This window comes from Macaca nemestrina, chromosome 9 (genome assembly GCF_043159975.1).
Source record: "Macaca nemestrina isolate mMacNem1 chromosome 9, mMacNem.hap1, whole genome shotgun sequence".
Taxonomy (NCBI): Eukaryota; Metazoa; Chordata; class Mammalia; order Primates; family Cercopithecidae; genus Macaca; species Macaca nemestrina.
The window spans coordinates 18833962-18861766 of record NC_092133.1 but is presented as its reverse complement, the minus strand read 5'-3'; the positions used below and the strand labels follow the sequence as shown (position 1 = coordinate 18861766).

Sequence of the window (27805 nt, the reverse complement as noted above, 5' to 3'; positions counted from 1 at the left end):
GCTCCCAGTTAAAGGCAGTATTTCCTTGGTTAACTGGTCAGTTAACTGATTTTGAGTCTTCAGAGTTTGAGCAAAATAGGTTTATCGTGAGAGTTTAAGACCATACGGTATGTGCAAAATTTGCAGTATTACACCTGGCACATAACTACTCATTAAAAGGCAGTGACTTCTGTGTTATTTATGTATTCACTTAATATATATTATCAAATTCTTTACTCTGTGTCATGCCTGAGTTGGAAACCAGAGATTGAGTGATGAAAAAGATAATACAGTCCCAGCTCTCATAGAGCTGACAATCTAGTGGAAGAGATGGATAATTAAACAATGACAAAAGTGGGATACGGGATGAAAGAGAGCAAGCCATCTGGTAAAGAGTATCAAGGCATATATAGGGATTCCATCCTAAGCAGGAAGAGCCTGGCCGGGCTTTGCAGAGAAAGCAAAGTCTGGTTAAGGGTTTCATGTCAATTTGGGGTTGCGATGGTCAATGCATGAATTTTTAAAAATTTAATTTTCTGTATTGTAAAAAAATTGGAATCTCTTGGTACTGATTCACACATTTTTTTTTTAACTCACAGCATCAATGTTTTTATGCAATAATAAAACAGGTGATTTGCACGTTAGAATTAGTAATGAAAGTGGCAAGTTTACTAGAAAGTTTTACATAAATAAGGAAATTTATTCATGTTTGAACAAGATTGTTACTAATCTAAGTTATTAGCAATTTAGAACTGTTTAGCTCTCTAGTTAAATAGGTTTCTTATTTAAATCTAACTCCTGGAGGGAGGTATTCACAAAGTAACGCCATCCTGCTTTGAATTTGACTGTAACCTACAACAAAGGTCCTGACACAAACACAGTAAGACATCTCTGCCTAGTGACCAGAGAATACAGTTTCAATTCTCTTGAAATACAGTTAATTCCCACTCCTGAAATAATCTGGAAAAAGGATATTGTAACTCCTCATATAGCCAGGAGGTTGCCTTGGAAAAATTTAACAAATCGTAACATTGACACTTAAGAAACTAGGTACAGTTCCCGAAACAACAAATTTCGTTTGGGTTTGTCCCACTTGTGAATGCACTTAACTATATAAAGGTAGTCTATAGAAGTCAGGTCCAAAACAAATTAGGAAGAGGTTTTATGTATTTTGAGAACATTCTAAAGTGGCTGATTAAAACTTTTTTTTATCTAAAAATTTCAGGAAGATGATACTGTTTTCCCAAGTTGATACTTTGATTCTTAATTTTCTTCCTCATTTTTTCCCTCCATCTCCCATAAGTTTTTTTTCTCCCCATGTTCTCCTTGAAGTTAAAGTACTCCCAAAGATTTTAACTCTATTCTTGCAGTCTTTTTTATTTTTTATTTTTTGAAAATAAGGTGAATATTTTATTCTGTTAACACAGTACTATTTACAGTGGAAGATATTGATGATTGTTGAAATATTTTCAGGTCTATTTTATTCCATAAATACATTTCATCTTCTTGATTGGAAACACTTAAGATGTTTATGACCAATATTTATAATTTGGACAATAGTTCGGAAATTGTTTCGACAAGGTTGCCAGCTCTGAGGTGGATGCTGAGGACACCAAGAAATCAAATAGTACCAGTAGAAGTGCAAGAATAACATGACCTCTTTTAGGTCATCTGTTTAGATGAAGGCTATGAAAATGGACTCTGGAGAAGTAAAGAAGCAAAAGAAACAAAACTCCGTAGGCAGAGCAGCCCCAAGAGCTACTAGTTGGCTATTTTTCTAGTTATTTATTGATCCTATGCTAAACAAGGGATGGATGATTCATGAATTTTCTGGGGAAAAGGGTGGGCCATTCTCAGCCTTGAGCCTTCCTGCCCTTTTTAGACTATATAGGGTATCTTTCAGACATTGCCATGGCATTTGAAGGCTGTCATGGCACTATTGGGAGTGGCTCTTAGCATGCTAATGCATTACAATTAGTGTATAATGAGCAGTAAGGATAACTGGAGGTCACTTTTGTGACCATCTTGGTTTTGGTGAGTTTTGGCCGGCTTCTTTACCGAATGCTGTTTATCAGCAGGGTCTTTATGACCTGTATCTTGTGATATTGGACCTGTGACCTCCAATCTCATCCTGTGACTAAGAATGCCTGACCTCCTGGGAATGCAGCCCAGCAGGTTTTAGCCTCATTTTACCCAGCTCCTGTTCAAGATGGAGTCGCTCTGGTTCAAAGGCCTCTGACAACATTAGGACTAGGGGAGCTTTCACTCTCTTTCACTCTTTAAGGAAAAGAAATGTAGAAAGTGTGTGCAAATCTTTTTCTATCCATTTAACGCACATTTGAAATACTTGTAGGTTTGCTATAAGATGACTGAGGGGGTATAATTTTGGTCATAAAACTTCTGAAGTAAGTTTTAGAGCTAAAATGTTGAGCATTTTTGACTTTGTGGAATTTAAATTGTTAGTATCTTGTTCATGTAGTTATTTTGCTAAAAATATGCACTGCCTATTCCAAGCTTAAAAAAGAAAAGATTTACATCTGTATGTCACTGAATGTAGGGTACAGTTTTAATCTGATTATGAAGTTGACTTTGGTACATGTTTTAGTAGTGATGACGTGTAACTAATTACGTAGCAGCTTTTTACTGTTGTGCATTTCAAAGTCCTAGGTACAAAGATTCCTGGCTATTAGTAATTTCGTTTTACTGATATGTCAGTATTAGAATATTGGGCATTTTCATTTAATTTTTCATTTAACATACCTTTGAAACCTCCTTTTTTTTTTGAGGTGGAGTCTTGTTCTGTCACCCAGGCTGGAATGCAGTGGCGCAATCTTGGCTCATTGCAACCTCCACTCCACCTCTCAGGTTCAGGGGATTCTCCTGTCTCAGCCTTCCCAGTAGCTGGGACTACAGATGCATGGCACCACGCCTGGCTAATTGTTGTATTTTTAGTAGAGACAGGGTTTCACCATGTTGCCAGGCTGGTCTTGAACTCCTGACCTCAAGTGATTCACCTACCTCGGCCTCCCAGAGTTTTGGGATTACAGGTGTGAGCCACTGCCCCCAGCCTGAAACCTACTTTTAAACAAGTGTCAGGGGAGGGTAAAAAAAAAGCCCAATACTGTAGTTTAATAATAATGTTGGTAATTATGTTTTTCCTCTTTCTTGATAACTCATTTTTACTTTCTTGGATTCGACTTATTTTGTTTCTGTTTGATATCTGACATATAAAAACAAAGTTCACCCCTTATTTTTATGCTACCATTGCATCATAATACATAAATATAGAGTCGTAAGTTATGGGAAAGTTTCAATGCCGTTTTCTTAATTGTTGTGGTCTTTTGTTTGCGTAGCTTGCACCTTCTCTTCCTTTACAAGAAGATTTTGTTTATCACTGGAAGGCAATTACCCATTACTACATAGAGACTTCAGGTAAGGAACAATGCTGATATTAACTGAAAATTTGTGAAAGTTAAACAGAAAATTTGTAAAATATTAAAATATTTTTAAATAAGTCTTCAAATTTATTTTATATCTAAGTTTATAGACAATCTTATCTTTAATTTGTCTTTAAGATTCAGTCACTCATTTAAAAATGTATCTGTTGAGCACCTACTACTATGTGTCAGGTATCGTTGAGGCACTGAGGGATAGAACAGTCAAACAGGCCACACTGCCGTCCTCACAGAGCTTGTGTATTGATTGGGAGGAGGCAGACAGTATATAGACAAATACATATAGTGTGTCAGATGATAAGCGTCAAGGGCAAATGAAGCAGGCTAAAGGGTTATAGGGGTACGTTTGGGTGGTGGGAGTGGACAGTTGGCTATTTTAGGTTAGAGAAAGCCTCATTGCCCAATATGACTTGTGAGCTGAAATCTAAAGGAGAAAGGAACTGAGCCTGCTAGATATCTGGGGGAAGGGTGTCTCGGGAATGACACCTAATTCACAAACCCTCAGGCCAGAGCATATGGCATACTTGGCATATCCCAGGAACTTTAAGGAAGCCGGTGTGGATAGAGCAAACTGAAGGAGGAAAGTGGCAGGAGATGAAAGAAGACAGAGGTGGGGGTTTGGAGGCTTGTCGCATATTCCCCCAGGGCCTTGTGAGCCACTGTAAGGGTTTGACTTTTACTGTGAGAACTCTTGGAGGGTTTTGAGTAGAGCTGAAATGTAATCTGTTTGATTACCTTGACTTCTGTGAAAAAACTTAGATTGACAGGATTCAGGGATGAAGCTGGTAAAACAGGGTACTGTCACAGCAGTCTCAGCGAGAGACAATAATGGCTTAGCCCAGGGTGGAGGTGCTAAGGAGATTGCATTCTGGATACATTTTAAAGGAAGATTTGTTGATGGATTGGATATTGGGGATAAGGGAATAAGAGTCAAAGATAACTCCAAAGTTTTGGGCTTAAGAAGCTAGAAAAGTAGAGTGCCACTTACTGAGAACAGGGAGACTGCAGGAGGAGCAGGTTTGTGAGCACATTTTGTACGTGTTGAGTGTGATACCCATCATACGTCTGCTTGGATACATCAGGTAGACAACTGGCAACAGGAATCTGGACTTAAGACATGAAATTGAGAGTTATTAACATGTAAGTAGGACTTCAAGCCCTGTGACTGGATGAGATTATCTAGGGAGGAAAGATAGATGGAGGAGAGAAGGCGTCCAAAACTGAACTCTTGGACCCAGTGTTTAGAGGTTGGGAAGATGAGGACAGTAGTGAAGGAAGCTGCTTTTGCCGGTAAGGAAGAAGACAGCCAATAGCAAATGGTGTCCTCAGCAGCCTAGAAGAGGAAGGAAGGATTAATTGTGTCAAATGATGCTGATGTCAGGTTAATGAAGACTAAGAATGGATCATTGGATTTAGCTACAAGAAGCACATTAGTTTTCTTGATAAGAGCCACTTTAATGGCAGGGAGGAGAGAGAAGGCCTGATTGGAGTAGGTTTAAGAGAAAATGGGTGGAACTGGCTGGGCGTGATGGCTCACGCCTGTAATCACAACACTTTGGGAGGCCGAGATGGGCGGATTGCTTGAGGCCAAGAGTTCAAGACCAGCCTGGCCAAGATGGTAAAACCCCGACTCTACAAAAAAATACAAAAATTAGCCAGGCATGGTGGTGCACACCTGTAATCCCAGCTACTCGGGAGGCTGAGGCAGGAGAATTGCTTGAACCCAGGAGGTGGAGGTTGCAGTGAGTGGAGATGGCACCACTGCACTTTAGCCTGGGTGACAGAGGAAGACTGGCTCAAAAAAAAGAGAAAATGGGTGGAAAAGATGTATAGACAATGTGTGTAGACCGCTCTCATGGGGCATATTAGTGTAAACGGGGCTGAGAAGGAGATACGGCAGCAGGAAAGGGTTTTAAATTCTTTAAAAAGACATAAGATATTGCAGTTTTATTTGATGGGAGCAATCTAGTAGAGAAAAGGGTAGATACAAGAGTAAGATGAGAGCATTTCTTTTTCTTTTCTTTTTTTTTTTGTTTTTTTGTTTGTTTGTTTTTGTTTTTTTGTTTTGTTTTGTTTTTTGAGACAGACTTACTCTGGCTCCATCTTGCCTCACAACAACCTCCACTTCCCAGGTTCAAGAGATTCTTGTGACTCAGCCTCCCAAGAGCTGGGATTACAGGTGCCCACCACCACACCTGGCTAATTTTTGTATTTTTATATAGAGACAGGGTTTCGCCATGTTGGCCAGACTGGTCTCAAACTCCTGACCTCAGGTGATACACCTGCCTTGGCCTCCCAGAGTACTGGGATTACAGGCATGAGCCACCACATCCAGCCAAATGAGATCATTTCTGTGCAATATCCTTAAGTAGGCAAGGGAGGAAGGGATCTTGTGTAAAAGTAGACGCTTGGCCTTAAATAGGCGTGAGTACAGTTCATCCATCAAAATAAGGTAGAAAGCAGAACAAGGGTATAAATGCAGGAAACAGGTAGATATGGTGTACAGAGTCTTTGGAAGTTATCTTCTGGTTGCATCTGTTTTAGATGCAAGTAATAGGAAGTAATTAGGAAGGATGAAAATAGGAAGGATGTTCTCAGTAAATAGGAAGGATGGAAAGTGAATATGGGGAATGAGAATAGATTAGGTCAAGGGTTGCCAAACTATTCCATAAAAGGCCAGATAGGCTTTGTGGGCCATACAGTCTCTGTTGCAGTTCTTAAGCTCTGCTGTTAAAGAATGAGCCTTCAGGCCAGGGACGGTGGCTCACGCCTGTAATCCCAGCACTTTGGGAGGCCGAGGCAAGTGGATCATGAGGTCAGGAGATCGAGACCATCCTGGCCAACATGGTGAAACCCCATATCTACTAAAAATAAAAAAATTAGCTAGGCGTGGTGGCATGCACCTGTAGTCCCAGCTACTCGGGAGGCTGAGGCAGGAGAATCGCTTGAACCCAGGAGGTGGAGGCTTCAGTGAGCCGAGATCACGTCACTGCACTCCAGCTTGATGACAGAGTGAGACTGTCTCAAAAGAAAAAAAAAAGGAGCTTTCCTTTGTTCCAATGCACCTTTATGTACAAAAACTGATGGCAGGGCTGGATTTGGCCCATGGACCAAAATTTGGTGACAGAACGAAATAGGGACATTGCTACCTAGCACTACAGGATCCCCTGAGGAGTATACAGGTAAACACTGGTGGATATGCAGATTGGATGCATGTCATTTAACTAAAAGGAAACATGAGAATATGAGAATAGTTCATTTGGCAAGCTGACAGGATTATACGTGATTTGTTGAAAGAAAAAAAATCCTTTATATTTGTGCAGTAAGTAAAAATCAGACAAAAAAATATACATATGTAATTTCTAACTTCATTTAGATGTTTAGCCAGCAGATCTACAGAAATGTTTCTTGAGAGGAGCTGCCTTTTCAAAGGACTGCTCTTAGCCCTTATAATTTTTTTCCTGCTTCCATGGCTTTGAGAAAATGCATAAGTTCTTGCTTTAAAAGATTTTTTGCAATCTAGTAGCAGAAATAAGTATGTACATTGCAATAAAATATGGAACAAATAACATTTCAGGTGGAAAAAAGCATATGCAAAGGCACAATGCCATTTATAGTTCAGGAATGATGAGAATCGGTGGCTGAAACTAGATCTTGTCTTATAGGGAGCTAAGATTTTAATCCTGTCAAGTTCAATTTACAATTAATTTAGTTCTCAATTTAAAAAGTATTTTTGGTCATTTTTTTGCCATAAGTAATTGTAATTAAACTGTGCTTGAACATTCATTCTTTCCTGGAGTGTTTGTGTATATAAAGGCTACAATTATGGGGAAAACACATTTTTGAAAAATAAATTATAAGTAAACTTATAAATCATCCTTTACTAGCGCTAGGCTACTCATTTTAGAATATGAAATGAGACGTAACATTTCTTGAATTCTTACTCTGTGCTAAGGACTGGGCTTTATTATTTCATTGAAATCATATAATAGTACTCACTAGTGTTTATTAGTTCCATTTTATAGGTGTTGGTGACTGATGCTTACATAAGTTGCACCAGTTCATCCACCTGAAAGTGACAGAGCCAAGATTTGAATCCAAGTTGTCTAACTCCAGGACCCATTCTTCTAACAACTGTCCCATACCATATCAAACTTGATACATGTGTCCTCCTGAAAACAAAGGTGACCCTTCTCTATCCATTGTTTTCTCCATAAGGCTTAGTTATGGTTTTCTCTCTGTGCTAGTATACAGACAAAGCAACATATCAGTACATAGCATACCAGAATTGTGGTGTTCAAACTATAGAAGTACAACGTAAATGAAAATAGAGACATAAGTAAAGAATTTGGCATTTCCTAATGTATTTTGTATTTAAATGTTCTATAAAACTTCACATTTTTAAGAGTAGTTTAACCTTAGTATAATAAGGATAGGTTGATAAAACCATGTGATGTTTGAGTCTAACTGTGATATGTTAAAAAATAGCACTAAATTTTTATTTTTTTATAAGAAATCAGTAATATTTAATAAAAATTCTCCAGAGAAGCAACTTTGAAAAACAGATTTTGGGGCCGGGCGCGGTGGCTCAAGCCTGTAATCCCAGCACTTTGGGAGGCCGAGACGGGCGGATCACGAGGTCAGGAGATCGAGACCATCCTGGTTAACACGGTGAAACCCCGTCTCTACTAAAAAATACAAAAAACTAGCCGGGCGAGGTGGCGGGCGCCTGTAGTCCCAGCTAATCGGGAGGCTGAGGCAGGAGAATGGCGTGAACCCGGGAGGCGGAGCTTGCAGTGAGCTGAGATCCGGCCACTGCACTCCAGCCTGGGTGACAGAGCGAGACTCCGTCTCAAAAAAAAAAAAGAAAAACAGATTTTGGAAAACAGTCATCTGTTAATGAGAGATGTCAATAATTTTAATAGTGGGTTTTCCTTTTGCCTTCTCATTTTAACAGAAGAAAATGAATTAGGGGCATTGACAGACTTCCCAATCCTACAAAATAATGTAGTAGCAATACAAAACAGAATCCGTCTTCTTCATATATCCCAGGTTATTTGCCTTAATGTTCAAGGCCAACCTATTTCTATTTAAAGAAACTTAAAGTTCAGATCTTCTGAACTGGCTAAGTGAAAAAAATATTTTAATTACAAGTACACATAGAACATTTTGATATGACGTGTATTTTTCCTGGTCATGTTCCCATTTTCCCACATAAATAACTCTTATTTCTGAATTACTATGGATAGATGAATGTTAGCTTACGGAATATATTTCAGATTTTTTTTTTTTTTTTTTTGAGATGGAGTCTCACTCTATCACCCAGGCTGGAGTGCAATGGTACGATCTCTGCTCACTGCAACCTCCGCCTCCCTGGTTCAAGCGATTCTCCTGCCTCAGCCTCCTGAGTAGCCGGAATCACAGGTGCCCGCCACCACGCCTGGCTAAATTTTTTGTGTTTTTAGTAGAGACAAGGTTTCACTGTGTTGGCCAGGCTGGTCTTGGATTCCTGACCTCAGGTGATCCACCTGCCTCGGCCTCCCAAAGTGCTAGAATTACAGGCGTGAACCACCGTGCCTGGCCATATTTCAGAATATTGATTCAGTTTTGGGGTAAGAATATGACAAAATGCATCATCTTAATTCTAGCAGAGATAATCATACTATGTTTATAAACCTCACTTAAGTGTGTAGTTCAGATTTTTCTCAGTTTGAATAGGAAAAGGGAAAGACAGAGAGTATTTTAGGTGCAAATATGCAGTTTAAAAATGTTTAAATATTTGATGAGTGTTTTTTGTTGTTTAGATGATAAAGCCCCAGTGACCGATACAAATATTCCATCGCATCTGGAACAGATGTTAGATATACTGGTTCAAGAAGAAAATGAACGGGAATCTGGAGAGACGGGGCCATGTATGGAATATTTGCTCCATCACAAAATCTTGGAAACATTATACACCTTGGGGAAAGCTGATGTAAGTTCCTAATCCACACCATGTTTTTGGGCGTGTAGTACATGCCTTAATGTCTTATGAATAAAGAAACTGCCAAATACTTGATTTAAAAGGTGCGTATTGAACATGGCAGGATTCAAGTTAAGATTGTGGAAAAAAGAAAATTATGTAGCCTATACACTTATGTCCATAGAGATAGAAAGATTCCAAACACTCTAGACAACAACTAGTACTTGGCTGCTTAGAATTCCAATATAAACATTTATGAAAATAAACTCAAGTACATGAGCTCAGAATAAAAAAAGAGAGAAGGAAGTCAGTTAAAATAGGATTGAAAAAATAGGAATTATTTGTCATAGTCCTGGAAGAGAATGTCACTGATTATTTTGACACTAACTAAACTGTTGAGTGGAGCCAATTTATATTTTTTAGGTCTGATGAATATTGAAAAATCTTTACAAAGCTGAAATTATGATATCAATAATATTTTATATCGCAAAGCCTTCAAATTAGTTATAGAGACAAGTTTTCCAGCCGTGTGGCCGAGTGAGGGAATGGAAGAGCCTTGAGTTCAGATTAGGAGGCCAGGCTTCCAGTCCTGACTTCATTATTCACACACTGTGACCATCATAAGTCTCTTTGGTTAATCTTCCTCCTCTTTAAAATCCAAAAAGTGATTGTTGAGGGGCCTCCCCAGCCCTAAAAGTCTATCGTTCTGTGAATTTCTATGATATATGTGAAAAAAAATTAGGTTAAAACAAAAGAAACCTACAGACACACTTTCATGACAAAGAGAGTTATGAATAGTAGCATACAAGACAATTTCCTTTTGTCTGTAATACTCTAATTTACTTTTAAGTTAAATTCACTCAATTTATGTTTTCTAGGCAACACACCTGCTGCCTAATATTGTGGAACTCATTCTCCTTCTCCTCCTTTTTCCTGTCCTTTGGAGAGAAGGATTGTTAATAATAAATTGATTAACTGATTTTTGAGCAAAAGTTAGTAATTGTACTTTAGTAAATTTATTTTAATACAGGTGGTTGTAAATATAATTTAGTGGTTTATCTAAATAATGTAAAGTATTTGCTTGCTTAAAAATATTGTGCATGAGATTATAGTTTATACTATTTCCAGATAGCATGTCTATGATGATGCTTTGGAAATACTCATTTTGTAACTGTATTTGAAATGTGAAGCAGTATAAGCAGCTTAATTAAGGAACATAAGCTTGTTAATTCATACTCTCTTAATCTGCAGTGTGAGTGATCATTGGGTTTACCTATTTTTCAGCAAATACTTAAAACAACTGGCATGTTATAAAAACTAATTTATTAAACATTCTTTGCCTATTATAATGTAGATAATTTGGTTGATTTATATTATGATTATAATAGGCAAAGAATACTTACAATTGACCCTTGAACAACATGGGTTTGAACTTGTAGGTCCACATATAGGCAGATTTTTTTTCAACCAAACATGGATGGAAAATACAGTATTTCCAGGATGCAAAACCTGCCTATGCAGAGGGCTGAATTTTCACATATGTGAGTTCCACGGGGCTGACTACCGGAACTGAGTAAGTGCAGATTTGGATATAACCGTGTATACTGAGGAACGGCTCTAATTTAAAATGATGTTAGGATAAAATCACAACCGTTTACACCACAGGTTTCCTTTTATTTACATGTGTGTTAGGAGGCTTTATTTACTCCTACATATATATGATGGAAAGTTGTTGATGACCTGTCTGTCATCAGTCTAAGTAACAAGATTTTGCCTTTGTTCCGGCAGGGAGTTAACTATTACAGTTTCGTGTTAGAATATAAACATGTTGACATTGACTGCACCAAACTCTAATCTCAACAACAGATTATCACCATGCTGTTTGTAACTACATGAGCCTATGGTCTCACATGCTATATTATGGTCTCAGATATATAATATTATTTCTGGAATACCCATCATTAATATTTGATTGAAAATTTTATTCTGACAGTTATTAACTGGCCAGTTGCATTATCTTTTCAAGGTGGAATACATTCATATACACTGCCTCTCTGATTTTTGCAGCTTTTCAGTTTGCATTGTCTGATCTTTTCCTGTTGGCTTTCCTTTTTTCCTCTACCCAGTGTCCTCCGGGAATGAAACAGCAGGTTTTGATTTTCTATACGAAACTTCTGGGAAGAATCCGGCAGCCACTACTTCCACACATTAATGTGCACAGGCCGGTGCAGGTATGTTGTTCCCCTTACATAAAATTATTTGGTTTGATTTCTTTTAATGTTGAAATAATTTTATATTATTTTTCTGAGAGTAAAAATAATGAAATTATTCCAAAATTAACATGCAAATTAGCAAATACTTGAGCTTTCTTTATGCATCACATCAAGTGTACTTACAGTCTTTCTAATTCTCTTTTAAAATTTTATACATGAATTTCCCTTGGATTTTACTTCCATGACATCTAAAGGAGAATTTATTATATAACTCGTTAATTATTTACAGTAATGAACTTGAGAAATTTACCACTAATAAGTTTATTTTTATATAGATAATTATAAATATCATTAGTGTTCTGATTAATGCAGGGTATTTGCATCATACGAAAATTTTAAATATCCTTAAGGTAAATGAATGATTATTTTACAAATTTGTAAAAAGTAACCTAAGTTTAAAAAGTTAAAAACAATTGTTTTCACAGAAATTAATTAGACTCTGTGGTGAAGTCCTAGCAACACCAACAGAAAATGAAGAGATTCAGTTTCTTTGCATTGTGTGTGCGAAGCTGAAACAGGACCCCTACCTGGTTAACTTTTTCCTAGAGGTATGATACACTTCTTATCAACCTTCAAACTATAGTTACATTAAGATCATTATGAAAATTGAATTCTGTGAATAATATTAGAAGGAGCTCTATTTTGCAGATTATTAGCTTGTTTTACTTCCCAGAATTATTTTTCCTTTAAGATCACTATTTTATTCTCCTGGGAAAAAAAGAATTTCAAAGAATGCAGTTGAGCCAGAGATACGAGGTGGTGCAGGGACTGGACAGATACAAAGTCATGGCTTAAGAGAGGTCAGCTTGAAGGTTGAATCAGAGATAGACAAGTCGCAGAAGTTGATATGCTATCATATTTTCAGCCAAGCTTGCCCTAGTATGTAGCATGGGAAATCTGTCCTGGGATAAGGATGGCATGTGCAGATTTGGACAAGATGGAAAAAAGCACGAGTTCTCTCTCCAACCTCATAGCAGTTGGGATTGCTGTAGTATTTCGTACTGTTTTGATAGCCATAATCACCAAATCATAGTTTATTTAAATCAAGTGATATTTTGGATTTCACTTCTAGATTTAAAGTAAAAAATATATTTTTGTACTTTTTGCTTTCATTCACTTTTTTTTTTCAGCAGTGAAGTCATTTTGGAATATTTTAGAAAAAATGATTATGTTGTTTTTGTCTTTTTACCTTTTTGTTTGTAATTTTTTTTTTTTTTTGAGGCAGAGTCTTGTTTTGTAACCCAGGCTGGATGTGGGGGTGTGACCATGGCTCATTGCAGCCTTAACCTCACTGGTTCAAGTGATCCTCCCACCTCAGCCTGCCAAGTAGCTGGGACTACGGGTGCGCACTACCACACCTGGCTAATTTTTAAAAATTTTTTTGTAGAGACAGGGTCTCCCAGTGTTGTCCAGGCTGGTCCAGAACTCCCGAGCTCAAGCGATCCTCCTTCCTCGGCCCCCCAAAGTACTCGTATTATAGGCATGAGCCACCACACCTGGCCTTCTTTTCAGTTTTTTAAAAAATATTTTTCTGGCCAGGTGTGGCGGCTCACACCTGTAATCCCAGCATTTTGGGAGGCTGGGGCACGTGGATCAGTTGAGGTCAGGAGTTTGAGATCAGCCTGACCAACATGGTGAAATACCATCTCTACTAAAAATACAAACCTTAGCCGGGCGTGGTAGTGCACGCCTGGAATCTCAGTTATTTGAGAGGCTGAGGCAGGAAAATCGGTTGAACCTGGGAGGTGGAGGTTGCAATAAGCCCAGATTGCAACACTGCACTCCAGCCTGGGCAACAGTGTGAGACTCTGTCTCAAATAAATAAAAAATATGTAAATAAATTTTTCTTTCTTTTCCTTTTTTTGGATTAAGATATGTTACATATAATAGAATTCACTTTTTTTCGGTCTACTTTCTGTGAACTTGATGAACACGGTTGTGTGACCACTACCACAATCAAGATGTGCAGCAGTTCTGTCACACTACCCCATGATCCTTTGTAGTCATCCCTCTTCCACCCCTACGCCCGAGCAGTCACTGGTCTATTTTCCATCCCAGTAGTTTTCTCTTTCCCAAAAAGTCATAGCCATGTAATTAGCCTTTTGATTCTGGCTTTTTAAAGTTAGCTTATTGCATTTGAGATTCATCCATGATTTTGTTCCTTTATGTTGTTGAGTAGTATACCATTGTATGGATGTACCACAGTTGTTTACACATACACCAGTAAGGGACTTTTGGGTTGTTTCTAGTTTTTTACAGTTGTGAATAAAACCACTAAGAACATCACACGCAGATTTTTGCGTGGATTTAGGTTTTCATGTCACTTGGATAAATACCTAGGGTAGGATCACTGGATCATATGGTAAGTGTATATTTATTTTCATGCGAAACTGCCAAACTGTTTTGCAAGTGGCTTTGTCATTTTGCATCCCATCAGCAGCGTATGTGAGCTTCTGTTGTTCCATGTTGTCATCAGCTCTGGATGTTGTCAGGTCTTTCTTGTTTTGTTATTTTTAAATGTTAGCCACTCCAATATATGGGTTTGTTTTCTATTTTACGTTACTAAGTAATTTAGGATTCTATTCTGGACTCTTAACTGGAGTTAGGTAAGCAGCTAAGCTGTAAAATTTCATGAATTTAAATTTCTAGGTAGTGTTAAGGACTATGCATGCCCTTAACACTAATCTCGCGCGTCGTGTGTTTTTCATCATATGCGTTATATTTTGTGTCATCTTTTGCAAATTTGCTTCGAAATGGCTAGAACAGTGTAATGATTTTGGATTTCTAAAGATTTATAATGGTATTAGAGTTTTTTTTAGTTTTTTGTATACTATGAGGAATATCTCAGTTTTGCTAACTGAGATTTTTCTTCTCAAAGTTCATTTTTGCTAACGTTTTCTTAGGTAACCTTAGTGTACTTGGAATGCAAGTGTTTTTTTCCCCAAACAAGCCTGGAGAATTTCTTTCTCAAAAATTTCTGAAACTTGTTTTCTAAGTGCATAGCATAGACCAGAAGCAGATGAAATACGTAGGCTTATGTATGTTTATGGTGAGGTACACTGTATGTACCCGTCTTCAGAAAAACATTCACATTTCTAAACCTCACTACAGAGAACACCTCTCAGATTTAGTGACACGTCTGCTTTGTTTAGTGTTTTTATAACGTATTTCTCCAAAGCCAGAGGTGGTAGGTATCTGCATTTTTTTTAACGAATAGGACTATTCGTATGTGTTTAATGTCAGTTACCACAGTCCCCTAGCACTGGTTATTTAAGTGCATTTTATTTTCTCCTGCTAGTCAGTATGCTCCTTGAGGACAAGGATTCTGTCTCATTAATCTTGGGTCCCCACAGCTTCTCTAGAATCTAGCACAATGCATAGGAACTGCTCAGTTAACACTAAATGAATGAATCTTTAGGGAGATGCAGGGTTTTGATTTTGTTTTTGCTTTGTTTTTAAGACGGTCTGTGTCACCTAGGCCGTAGTGCAGTGGTGCAATCTCAGCTCACTGCAGCCTCTGCCTCCCAGTTCAAGTGATTCTCATGCTTCAGCCTCCCAAGTAGCTGGGTTTACAGGTGCGTGCCACCACACCCGGCTAATTTTTGTATTTTTAGTAAAGATAGGGTTTCACCTTCTTGGCCAGGCTAGTCTCAAACTCCCGACCTCAGGTGATCCACCCACCTCAGCCTCCCAAAGTGCTGGGATTATAGGTATTAGCCACCGTGGCCAGCCAGAAATGCAGTTTTATTAGTTATAAGTATAGATAAGAGCAGAAGTGTTTTGCAGTTCTCAAGCATGTATTCCCTGAAATGTCATCTCTCTCTGTTCATTAATATCAGCCAATATTTGCATCTACTGTGGGTTAAATATATATGGTATGTGAGTTAGAAGCAGTCCTTGCCAGCCGGGCGCGGTGGCTCATGCCTGTAATCCCAGCACTTTGGTAGGCTGAGGCAGGCAGATCACAAGGTCAGGATATCAATCAAGACCATCCTGGCTAATATGGTGAAACCCCTTCTCTACTAAAATACAAAAAATTAGTCAGGCTTGGTGGCACGTGCCTGTAGTCCCAGCTAGTTGGGAGGCTGAGACAGGAGAATTGCTTGAACCCGGGAGGCAGAGGTAGCAGTAAGCCAAGATCACGCCACTGCACTCCAGCCTGGGCGACAGAGCGAGACTCTGTCTCAAAAAAAGAAAAGAAACAGTCTTTGTCCTAAAGGGGTTTACAGTCTGCTGAAGACGGTAGATGTGAATGTTCAGATACTGTAATCTAAAGTAGAGTAAGGGAGAATCAAAGGAAAGATACAAAGTAAATTCCCTAAGTGCTTATAGAATGGAGAGATTCATCAGCTCTAGGTCATCAGGAAAGTCTTCCTGGAAGAGGCCATCTTTGAAATGAGGCTGGGTGCGGTGTCTCACACCGGTAATCCCAGCACTTTGGGAGGCTGAGGCAAGCAGATGGCTTGAGCCCAGGAGTTCCAGATCAGCCTGAGCAACATAGCAAGACCTCATCTCTATTAAAAAATAAATAAATGAAAAGAAATGAGCCTTGGCAGGTGTTTAGAGTGGGTGAACATAAGGAATGAAGATATAAAAGTTTGTGGTGTGTTCAGGAAACAGTATAATTAGGATGTGTGGCAAGAAGCACCTGAACAGATAGACTAAGTATTGTCAAAGGCTTTGAGTGACAGGATGAAGAGTTTATTCTTACTTGTAGATACTGGGGAGCCATTAACTATTTTTGAGCAGGGATGTTATTATGTGATTGGTATCTGTGCCTTAAGTTAAATTGGCAGCAGCCTTTTATACGGCAGATTCTTTGGAAGGAGAGATAAAAGCAGGGAAACTAATTTGGAACCTTATGGAGTTACCCAGGCAAGAAGTAACAAGGACTATAACCAAGTTGGAAACAATAGGTTGGAATGAAATGGGTGTGTTCAAAATAGAGGTAGGCTCTATATGGCCTTGTAACTGCTCAGATGCAGAAGCTGGGAAAGGATGATTTGAATGCTGGAATTCCTGAACCAATAAGTCTGCTGCTAGTGGAAAAACAGGGGCCCCCAGGGAGCTGATTTTGAGGGGAAGATGATAATTTTGGTTCCAGATGCTTTGAGTCATCGTGATTTCCTAATGGAGATAATTAGCAGGTATTGAACATCTTTGATTTGGGAGGGAAGTTTAAGAGATTTAGAAGCCGTGTGTGTGGCTATGTTGTGGGTACTGATGACATCCCTAAAACAGAAGGGGAACAGTTTTAGTAGGAACCAAAGTGTTAAATCCACAGTTCCTCATCACCTAGGGAATTTTTCTAAAATGCACATTCCTTGGCTCTACCTCCAGATATTCTCATTCATCAGGTCTGGATGGGACCCAGGAATCTGCATTTTTATCAAGCCCCACAGAAGATCAGGATACCAACAGTCTTGAGTCTCACTTTGAGAAACATTGATTGAAGGACGGAGTGCTAAACTAACATCCGTCCTCTTGCTGTTCTTATTTGAGACACCTCTCCCAGCAATATTACTAGTATTTTAAATGGAATGAAATGTTTTACTTTCTTAAAAAGTATGATATGCCATTGGTTTTTTTTGTTTTGTTTTGTTTTGTTTTGTTTTGTTTTGTTTTGAGGTGGAGTCTTGCTCTGTCACCCAGGCTGGAGTGCAGTGGCATGATCTCGGCTCACTGCAACCTCCGCCTCCCAGATTCAAGCGATTCTCCTGCCTCAGCCTCCCTGGTAGCTGGGATTGCAGGCACACGCCACCATGCCCAGCTAATTTTTGTATTTTTAGTAGAGACAGGGTTTACCGTGTTGGCCAGGCTGGTCTCGAATTCCTGACCTCAAGTGATCCACCTGCCTTAGCCTCCCAAAATGCTGGGATGTGAGCTACCGCACCCAGCCAATATGCCATTGATTTTGTTGGAAATTGGCAAATTGTTTAGAGTATTCATTGAGTCCCATAGAGTTGTTTTCTTTTAATATATGTTCTGTGAACTCAATTTCTCAAGAAGATTGGTCTAAACTATACTGGTAATGCAATAAAAGTGATTTATAATTAGTATAATATAACTTTGGAAGTAGAACCCTGAATTCATTCAGCCTTTAATATGTTTCTATGATGATAGGCCCTGTGAAGAAGTTAGTTTATGGTGAATTTTAACCTATGTGTGTAATTTGATTTCTGCTCTTCTTTTCAAATGGAAAGCAAGATACTTTTGCCTTGAAGCTAATCATTTGCTAATTTGCTTCAGTTAAGATTCTCTTTGTGTTTGGGTGTGTGGATTGGGGAAGGGAGCACCAGCATTTCAAGCAAATCTTATTTCTATCTTAAAGACACTGGTAAAAATGTCCCCTGAGTAGTTTTTTGGTTTCTCTTTTTTTAAAATTTTTTGAGACAGGGTCTTGCTCTGTGCCCAGGCTGGAGTGCAGTGGCATGATCACAGCTCACCACAGCTTCAACCTCCCAGGCTCAAGCAATCTTCCTGCCTCACTCAGCCTCCCAAGGTCTGGGACCATAGGCGCAAGCCACCACACCCAGCTTATTTTATTGTATTTTTTTTAGTAGAGACACGGTCTCACTATGTTGCCCCATCTAGTCTCGAATTCCTGGGCTCAAGTGATCCTCCTGCCTCAGCCTCCCAAAGTGCCGGTATTACAGGCATGGGTCACTGTGCCCAGCTTCTTGTGTTCTTGTAGAGTAGAGGTTTAAGGAAAAACTTAGAAAAGATTCTTACATATTTGAGAGAATTTGGGGGCTTTTACGGAAACCTTCAGTCTAATGCTGGTAACTTTTGAACTTTAAAATATTTTTATTTGTTAGTTTGTACTTCCCTCCCTGCAAACCCCCCCACCCCACCCCGTGATCTTATAAGAATTAACATGGAGGCCGGTGGCTCAAGCCTGTAATCCCAGCACTTTGGGAGGCCGAGGCGGGTGGATCACGAGGTCAGGAGATCGAGACTATCCTGGCTAACACGGTGAAACCCCGTCTCTACTAAAAATACAAAAAAATTAGCCGGGCGTGGTAGCGGGCGCCTGTAGTCCCAGCTACTTGGGAGGCTGAGTCGGGAGAATGGCGTGAACCCAGGGGGCGGAGCTTGCAGTGAGCCGAGATCGCGCCACTGCACTCCAGCCTGGGAGACACAGCGAGACTCCGTCTCAAAAAAAAAAAAAAAAAAAAAAAAAGAATTAACATGGAGGCTATGTAGTTACAGTAGTCCAGTGATGAGAAAAAAGTTAACTGCAATTAACCTCCTGAAAATGTTTCCTCACTAATATTAGTTGTTCTAAGCAGTAGTCAAATTATCACTAATACTGTTCGTTGCTTATGGTCGGTGTAAAACATTTTGTAGTTAGTATGAGGAGTGTGATAAACTCCTGTGCAATGGTAAAATCATTCTAAAACACAGTTTGTTAAAAGTCAGAATATTTTCAGTGACATACATAACATTTATTACTACTCTGGTTAGGCATGTGGAATGTTACAGAAAAATCCATTAAAATATTATTTTTGGCTTTAAAAGTTCTTGATTGACTTTTATAAAACATATATTCCTTTTCAGAATAAGATGAAATCATTGGCTTCCAAAGGAGTACCAAGTGTAATTTCGGAAGATACATTAAAAGGTCAGGATTCCTTGTCAACAGATACAGGACAGTCCCAGCATCCAGAGGAATTATCTGGTGCTACTGGAATGGAGCAAACAGAATTGGAAGATGAGCCTCCTCATCAGATGGATCACCTGTCCACAAGCTTGGACAACCTCAGTGTCACCTCACTGCCAGAGGCCTCAGTTGTTCGTCCAAACCAGGATTACAATTTAGTGAATTCTTTGTTAAATCTTACTAGAAGTCCTGTGAGTTATGGTCCTTACTTTTTTCCTCCTAATATTATTTCAATAATGTGCATTTATTTATTTATTTATTTTTATTTTTATTTTATTTTATTTTATTTTTGAGACGGAGTCTTGCTCTGTTGTCCAGGCTGGAGTACAGTGGTGCGATCTTCGCTCACTGCAACCTCTGCCTCTGGGTTCAAGCGATTCTCCTGCCTCAGCCTCCCCAGTATCTGGGATTACAGGTACGCACCACCATGCCGGCTAATTTTTGTAGTTTTAGTAGAGATGGGGTTTCACCATGTTGGCCAGGCTGGTCTCAAACTCCTGACCTCAGCTGATCCACCCGCCTCAGCCTCCCAAAGTGCTGGGATGACAGGCGTGAGGTGCCCCTTGGCCAATAATGTGCATTTAAAATACACAAAAAAGCCTATTTTTTTTCTTTTACTGTAAAACATTAAATCCTTTTATGTTGAATTTTTTCAAACAACCTGATGTATATACAATTCAAGAATTGAAGGGGTTTGGTTTTTTTTTTTTCCTTTAGGATGGCCGAATAGCTGTGAAGGCATGCGAAGGCTTGATGCTGTTAGTAAGTTTGCCAGAGCCTGCGGCTGCAAAGTGCCTTACACAGAGCACTTGCATGTGTGAACTACTGACAGACAGACTTGCCTCCCTGTACAAGGCCCTACCTCAGTCAGTGGATCCATTAGATATTGAAACCGTGGAAGCAATTAACTGGGGGTAAGCACCGTTACTTGTATTTTCCCATAAAGGTGACTTCTTACACCTACACTTTAAAATCCATTTCTATTTTGCAATGATAGAAATCTTTGAAAAATTGAACACTACTAGTGATCATTAAATGGGAATATTTTCTCAAAGCTTGTATTAAATGTATCAGTCAGTGGTAATGAGTGTGGGAACAATCCAGCTGTTATATAGTTAAGATATTTTTATTTTGTCCATTATACTGGTCAATTTTTAAGGGCTTATATTAAAAACAATAATTTTAACTGATTATTTTTGTCAAAAAAAGCCCTAAAAGAAAGAATCTCCTTTTAAAATAATTTCCACAGCCTCTAAAGCAGTCTAATCTGTCTCCTGGCCTGTTTGTACAGAATCTCTTCTACCTCATTGTTTCACCTCTTCTTCCTACCTTTTAGACTCCCCAACTTGATTCTCATAGGGAAATATGATTATTGCAGAATGTTTGTAAGTTATTAAAAAGTATAAAGCAGCATAAACAAGTTGCCCATAATCCCACCACCTATAAGCAGCCTAATATTTTGACATAATCACCTTTTATTGTATTTCTCTGTATTTTTAACCTGTCTTTGTTTTTTCCACTCTATTTTCTGTCAACATCTATAGGGCAGACCCACTTGTTAACATTACGACTGTATAGCATTTTAGGGCAGGAAGAGAAGTAGTCCACTCGCTATTTTTGTTTGTAGATCCCCCTTTACCATGCTTTTCTTCCATCCCAGCAGCTGGGAACCTCCATCTTTTCATTGATGTTACTTGGTAACATTTAGGGCAAGAGTGTGAGGAGCTATCCCAGTATTTTTTCTCCTGCAGCTCCATTCTTTTCTCTTTTTTTTGAGACAGAGTCTTGCTACATCACCCAGGCTGGAGTGCAGTGAAGCGATCTCGGCTTACTGCAACCTCCACCTCTCAGGTTCAAGCAATTCTTGTGCCTCAGCCTCCCAAGTAGCTGGGATTACAGGCATTAGCCACCGTGCCTGGCTAATTTTTTTTTGTTTGTTTTTCTTTTTTTCTTTTTTTTTAGTAGAGAGAGAGAGTTTCATCATATTGGCCAGGCTGGTCTCGAGCTCCTGACCTCAAGTGAGCCACCCACGTCAGCCTCCTAAAGTGCTGGGATTACAGGCTTGAGCCACCACACCTAGCCCCCTGCAGCCCCATTCTGCTTTAATCTCTCTTCTCCTGCTTAATATGTGAAAATTATTTACAGCTCTTATTTAAAAGGTTTTCTCTTTGGTTTCTTTTATGGAACCTTCCTCTGACAGTCCTCCAGCATTGCCTGTGTGAATGTACCATACTATCTGAGTGTGTTCATGTGCTTTCATTTTTCCGTACATTCTGAATAGGGTCCATGCTTTTGGATAACTTTGGACTTAGCAATTCTTCCTTGTCTTACAGCTTGGACTCATATAGTCATAAAGAAGATGCTTCAGCATTTCCAGGAAAACGAGCCTTAATTTCATTTCTTTCCTGGTTTGATTATTGTGATCAGCTCATTAAAGAAGCCCAAAAGGTTTGAAATTTTGTGTTGTTTTTTTGATGGTTTTAAAATATAAATATCTACTAAGTGAAATTGGAATCCCTAATTTATATCCCCAATACATTTTAATGTCTTAGAATACCATGGTTAGTAAAATAAGTAAACAAAAAGGTGTGTATGTGTTTGTATGTGTGTATTACAGTTCTGCCCTTTTATATTTTCTCAAATACTACGGTACAGTGCTTTATAAAGTAACACTGACTTCCCTTCAGTCCTGCTCTTTGGTGAGATGTTAATACTATATGGACATTGGAATAATTTTTTGTCCTATTCCTCTTATTATTGGAAATTTAGAAAAAAGTGTAAATGACCCAGTAGCCAACATCTAATCTAGATTTATATACCACCAACAAGAGAGTCATTAGGCAAGTTTTGTCTTTCCACATTAATTCAGTTGGGGAGAGCAAACTGATTTATTGATGTTACAAATTATTCTTTCTTTTATATTAAAAAAATGATGTTCCTACTATATTCTAGACTGCTGCTGTTGCTCTTGCCAAAGCTGTTCATGAAAGATTTTTCATTGGTGTTATGGAACCTCAATTAATGCAAACGTGAGTAGCCTGTTTTCTTTTGGAAAAATAAAAAACAAAAACCAGCATCCCTGTGTCATGTTATTAATTCCCTGTTCGTTGTACTCAGTTCTGAGATGGGTATTCTGACATCCACTGCTCTGCTTCATCGCATCGTTCGGCAAGTGACCTCTGATGTTTTACTTCAAGAAATGGTGTTTTTTATCCTTGGAGAACAGAGGGAACCAGAAACTGTGGCAGAAATCAGCAGGCATCCATTAAGGCATAGGTTAATTGAACATTGTGATCACATATCTGATGAGGTAAGCTATGTAATGATTTAGAATTGGACTTAGATTCTTTGGAATACTGGTTTTAATGTATTATACTTGAGATATTTTCAATACAGCCTCTTTTATTGGCTTTAGAAATTGAAAGCGTGACTCACAAGATGGCAAGAAGAATAACTTATTTAAAGATATTTTTCAGTTAGCTTTTATCAATTTTGGTTTCAGATAAGCATAATGACATTGCGAATGTTTGAGCATCTCTTACAAAAACCCAATGAGCACATTCTTTACAACTTGGTCTTGAGAAATCTTGAAGAAAGAAATTATACAGAATGTAAACCTTTGTGCCCAGAAGATAAAGATGTGGTAGAAAATGGACTGATAGCAGGAGCAGTGTAAGTTTCCATCCAACTCTGTGAGTTCAGCATTTCATGTAGAGATAGAACTTTCTCTCTCCTCTTATCTATCTCCCCTGTCCTCAAAAGAAATACCTCTTACAGTTTTAAAGTTCTTAAAAGTAAAATTAGATGCACTGATACTACCATCCTTTTACATTATAAATAATATCGCGTATTCGTTAGATCTAATAACAAAATAGTATAGAATGTTAATTTGCCTAGAAAATATACATTATTCCTTAATCCTTTATATTAGCAAAATTATGTAACATTTTCTTAGAACATAGCAGAGAATCTTTTGGTTTAGAAAATGTCATAATAAAATAGTGTTTTTCATATGTCATTAAATTTAACTTAGAGATCTGGAAGAAGATCCATTATTTACGGACATTTCACCAGAAAACACTTTGCCAAACCAAGAGTGGCTTAGTTCTTCGCCTCCTGCTACTCCAGACCACCCCAAAAATGATGGAAAAACTGAAGTTCATAAAATTGTAAATAGGTGAGTTGCTATATAAAATTTGACTTCCATCTCTCTTACTTGTTTTTTGTTTTTTATTGTTACTATTTTTTGAGATGGAGTCTTGTTCTATTGTCCACGCTGGAGTGCAGTGGTGTGATCTCTGTTCACTGCAACCTCCGCCTCCTGGGTTTAAGTGATTCTCCTGCCTCAGCTTCCCAACTAGCTGGGATTACAGGCTCCCACCACGTCATCCAGCTAATTTTTGTATTTTTAGTAGAGACAGGGTCTCACCATGTTGGTCGGGCTGGTCTCAAACCCCTGACCTCAAGTGATCTGCCCACCTCGGCCTCCCAAACTGTATAACATGTAAGAACTCTGTTCTTAGATGGTTACAGAAATCTCTTATGGAAAAAAAAAAGGAAAAACATAATAAATAAATAAATAAAGATTATGTCAGTTTTTTTGGTCTTGCTTATGTGCCAGCCTGTGGGCAATGCTTGATACTAAGCGAAGAGCTCTACTTAATATTAACCATGGTTAAATGAACCCTCAAAGTACCCTTTTTTTTTTTTTTTTTTGAGACAGAGTCTCACTATGTTGCCCAGGCTGGAGTGCAGTGGCATGATCCCTGCTCACTGCAACCTCTGCCTCCCGGGTTCAAGTGATTCTCCTGCCTCAGGCTCCTGAGTAGCTGGGATTACAGTCGCATGCCACCACACCTGGCTAATTTTTCTATTTTTTATAGAGACGGGGTTTCACCATGTTGGCCAGGCTGGTCTCGAACTCCTGACCTCAAGTGATCCACCCGCCTTGACCTCCCAAAGCGCTGGGATTACAGGTGTGAACCACCATGCTGGGCCATCCCATTTTTTAAAAATATAAACGGTTTAATTTTAAGTAATTCCCAATTGTTAACAACATTGAGAACTGCTGGTTTGATAAGATGTACTTATTAACCATGTGTGCTAAGTGTTGGGCTATTCCTTTTTGTTAGTTTGTGGTTTTGTGTTTTTTTTAGAGTGCCCTTTTCTGTGGCAGTTTTTTTCCTCTTTTTTGCTTCCCTTGCAATGTTGTCACTGATATACCTAGTTCTGGCAGGTGATTTTAGAGAAAAACTGCATGTGACTCAAGTTGCAAAATTAGCGTACATAAAAATCTCAGGTTCAGTTAGTTTAAACCAGTTCCCTGAGATTAACAAATATTATGGCAATCTGTCGTCATACAGCAATCTGAAGAGGAAAAAAAAATGTCTTTCTTAGGCTTCTATTTTAAGTGGAATTCATAATTTTTAAAACCTTTAAAATAATGAGAAAAATCAATGAATTGTAAAAGTCATTCAACACAAGGAATTAACAACATATAATTTCATTTTTCAGGTTTCTATTTGTATTAATACTTAACTGAACTTACAATATCACTAGATACTTTAGTACTTATAGTTATTATTGAATTGTGAGAGTATTTGTTATTGATTATGGCCTTTCTCACTTTTACTTTTTTTCCCTTTTTTTTTCATGCAATTGGGCATTTTGCATAATTGTGGCCTTTTTCATTTAAGTTTTCTCTGTCTGGTACCGGATGACGCAAAATCCTCCTACCATGTCGAGGGCACAGGATATGACACCTACCTCCGAGACGCTCATAGGCAGGTAGGTGAAGTCACTAAATGTTGGAAATGAAATCTAAGAATAGACACACACACACACACACACACACACACACCACTTGTCACACTGCCCACCACCACTGCTCCAAGGAAATGACTTCATTATTATTCAAAATGAGACCTGGCATCTGGCTTGTCCTAGATGGTCCCAGTTGTAGATCAATGAATTATTTCCATGCTTCCTCTTCACTCTCGAAAATGTCTCTGGGCCAGGCACGGTGGCTTACACCTGTGATCCCAGCACTTTGGGAGGTCGAGGTGGGTGGATCACCTGAGATCAGGAGTTCAAGACCAGACTGGCCAGCATAGTGAAACCCCATCTCTACTAAAATACAAAAATTAGCCAGGCATGGTGGCACGTGCCTGTACTCCCAGCTACTCAGGAGGCTAAGGCAGGAGAATCACCTGAACCCTGCAGGTGGAGGTTGCAATGAGCCGAGATCATGCCTGGGCAACAGAGCAAGACTCCATCTCAAAAAAAAAAAAAAAAAAAAAAATGAGACCTGGTCTCTGCTGTCGCTACTTTTGCTTTGTGCAGGTGACCTTAGTTTGCACTTCACCGATTGTATGTCTCCATCTCAAGATTTCTTTATGCTCTTTAATTTTTTCCCACTTTAAATTATATCTCACTTGGATCCATTTCTCCTGCTGATCCAAAACATGATATCTTAGTAATTCTACCCACCACGCACCCTTGATCCTCATCCACAAGACATGATCCTTTTCTCCTTCATTCTGATACAGACAGTGATTCACAAGTATAGTCCCTCTGCTGCCCAGCTCTGACTCCTTCAGCCCTTGCGTTTCACCTTTCTACCTCACTGAAACGACTTGCTTGAAGGTTTGCGCTTAGGTGCTAAATTAAGGAGCCTTTTCTCATTCTTCTTTCCTCTTTATAGCATTTTACATTGTAAGATTTTAAAAATTGTATTAAAAAATTCCTCCTGGAAAGAAAACTTGTATTGAGATAAAATTCAACATTTTAACTATTTTAAAGTGTACAATTTAATGTTTTTTAGTATATTCACAATGTTATGCAACCATCATCACTAATGCCAGAAGATTTCTATCACCCCAAAAAGAAACCCTGTACAAATAAAGCAGTCACTTCTTACTGACCCCTCCTCCCCGCCAACCCCCAGCCCTGGCAACCACTCATCTGCTTTCTGTTTCTATGGCTTTGCCTATTCTGGACATTTCACAAAAATGGAATCATACTATATGTGGCCTTTTGCATCTGGCATTTTTTACTCAGCATAATGTAATGTTTTCAAGTTTCATTCAAATTGAAGCATGCAGCAGTACTTCCTTTCTTTTTATGGCTGAATAATATTTTATTGTATGGATATTTTGTTTATCTGTCAGTTAATGGACATTTGGGTTGTTTCTAATTGTTGATTATTATGAATACTAATGCTGTGACTATTCCTTTTTTGTTGAATACAGGTTTTCCACTTTCTTGGGTATATACTTAGTAGTAAAATTGATAGGTCACATGGTAATTCTACATTTAACTTTTTTGAAGAACTGCCCAAATGTTTTCCACAGTGGTGGCACCATTTTACATCACGCCAGCAGTGCATGAGGGTTCCAATTTCACCATTTCCTTGCCAATACTTTTTCTTTTTAAATTATAGCTACCCTAGGAGGTGTGAAGTGGTGTGTCCTTGTGGTTTTGATTTACATTGCCTTATGACTAATGAAGTTGAGTAACTTTTCATGTGCTTAGCAGACACTTGTACTCTTCTTTGAAGAATATTTAAATCCTGGCCAAGTGTAGTGACTCACACCTGTAATCCCAGCACTTTGAGAGGCCAAGGTGGAAGGATCACGTGAAGCCAGAAATTTGAGACCAGCCTGGACAATCCCATTTTTACAAAAATTTTTTAAAAAAATTATCCATGTGTGGTGGCATGCACCTGTAGTCCCAGCTACTTGGGAAGCGGAGGCAGGAGGACAGCTTGAGCTCAGGAATTTAAGGCTACAGTGAGCTATGATGGTGCCACTGCACTCCAGCCTGGGCAACAGAGCAAGACCCTGTCCCCAAAAAATAAAAAGTAAAAAAATCCTTTGCCTGTATTTTAATTGGGCTATTTGTCTTTTTATTGTTGAGTTGTAAGAGTCCCTTACATATTCTGCATAGTAGATCCTTATCAGATATATTATTTACAGATATTTTCTCCCATTTGGCAGTTGCCTTTTCACTTTTTTGATAGTGTCCTGTCGTTCGACATGTAATTTTGTTTTTTTGTTTTTTGTTGTTGTTGTTTTGAGACAGAGTCTCACTCTGTCATCCAGGCGGGAATGCAGTGGCACGATCTCGGCTCACTGCAACCTCCACCTCCTGGGTTCAAGCGATCCTCCTGCCCCAGCCTCCTGAGTAGCTGGGATTACAGGCTTGCACCACCACACCAAACTAATTTTTGTATTTTTAGTAGAGATGGAGTTTCACCCTGTTGTCTAGGCTGGTCTCGAACTCCTGGCCTCAAGTGATCTGCCCACCTTGGCCTCTCAAAGTGATGGGATTACAGGTGTGAGCCACTGCACCTGGCCAAAAGTTTTTAATTTTGATGAAGTGCAACTTAACTATTTTTTCTTTGTGCTTTTTGTGCCATACCTAAGAAATCATTGCCTAACCAAGATTACATAGATTTTCACCTAAATCTCTT

At 38.8% G+C, this 27805-nt stretch overlaps 1 protein-coding gene across 2 annotated transcripts in view; it reads left to right on the top strand.

The window, feature by feature from the left end:
• The window catches only part of FHIP2A (FHF complex subunit HOOK interacting protein 2A), a 47255-nt gene that overhangs the window by 5736 nt on the left and 13714 nt on the right, over nucleotides 1-27805 (top strand). The window contains exons 2-13 of one of the 2 annotated variants that reach the window (XM_011716667.2): nucleotides 3333-3411; nucleotides 9239-9408; nucleotides 11523-11627; nucleotides 12095-12217; nucleotides 19230-19523; nucleotides 20050-20246; nucleotides 21666-21780; nucleotides 22285-22361; nucleotides 22450-22642; nucleotides 22835-23004; nucleotides 23366-23509; nucleotides 25029-25119. In XM_011716667.2, coding sequence (XP_011714969.2) covers nucleotides 3333-3411; nucleotides 9239-9408; nucleotides 11523-11627; nucleotides 12095-12217; nucleotides 19230-19523; nucleotides 20050-20246; nucleotides 21666-21780; nucleotides 22285-22361; nucleotides 22450-22642; nucleotides 22835-23004; nucleotides 23366-23509; nucleotides 25029-25119 — 1758 coding nt within the window. Of the gene's footprint in view, nucleotides 1-3332; nucleotides 3412-3492; nucleotides 7619-9238; nucleotides 9409-11522; nucleotides 11628-12094; nucleotides 12218-19229; nucleotides 19524-20049; nucleotides 20247-21665; nucleotides 21781-22284; nucleotides 22362-22449; nucleotides 22643-22834; nucleotides 23005-23365; nucleotides 23510-25028; nucleotides 25120-27805 lie in introns of those variants that run through there. The other variant, XM_011716678.3, reaches the window with a different exon arrangement.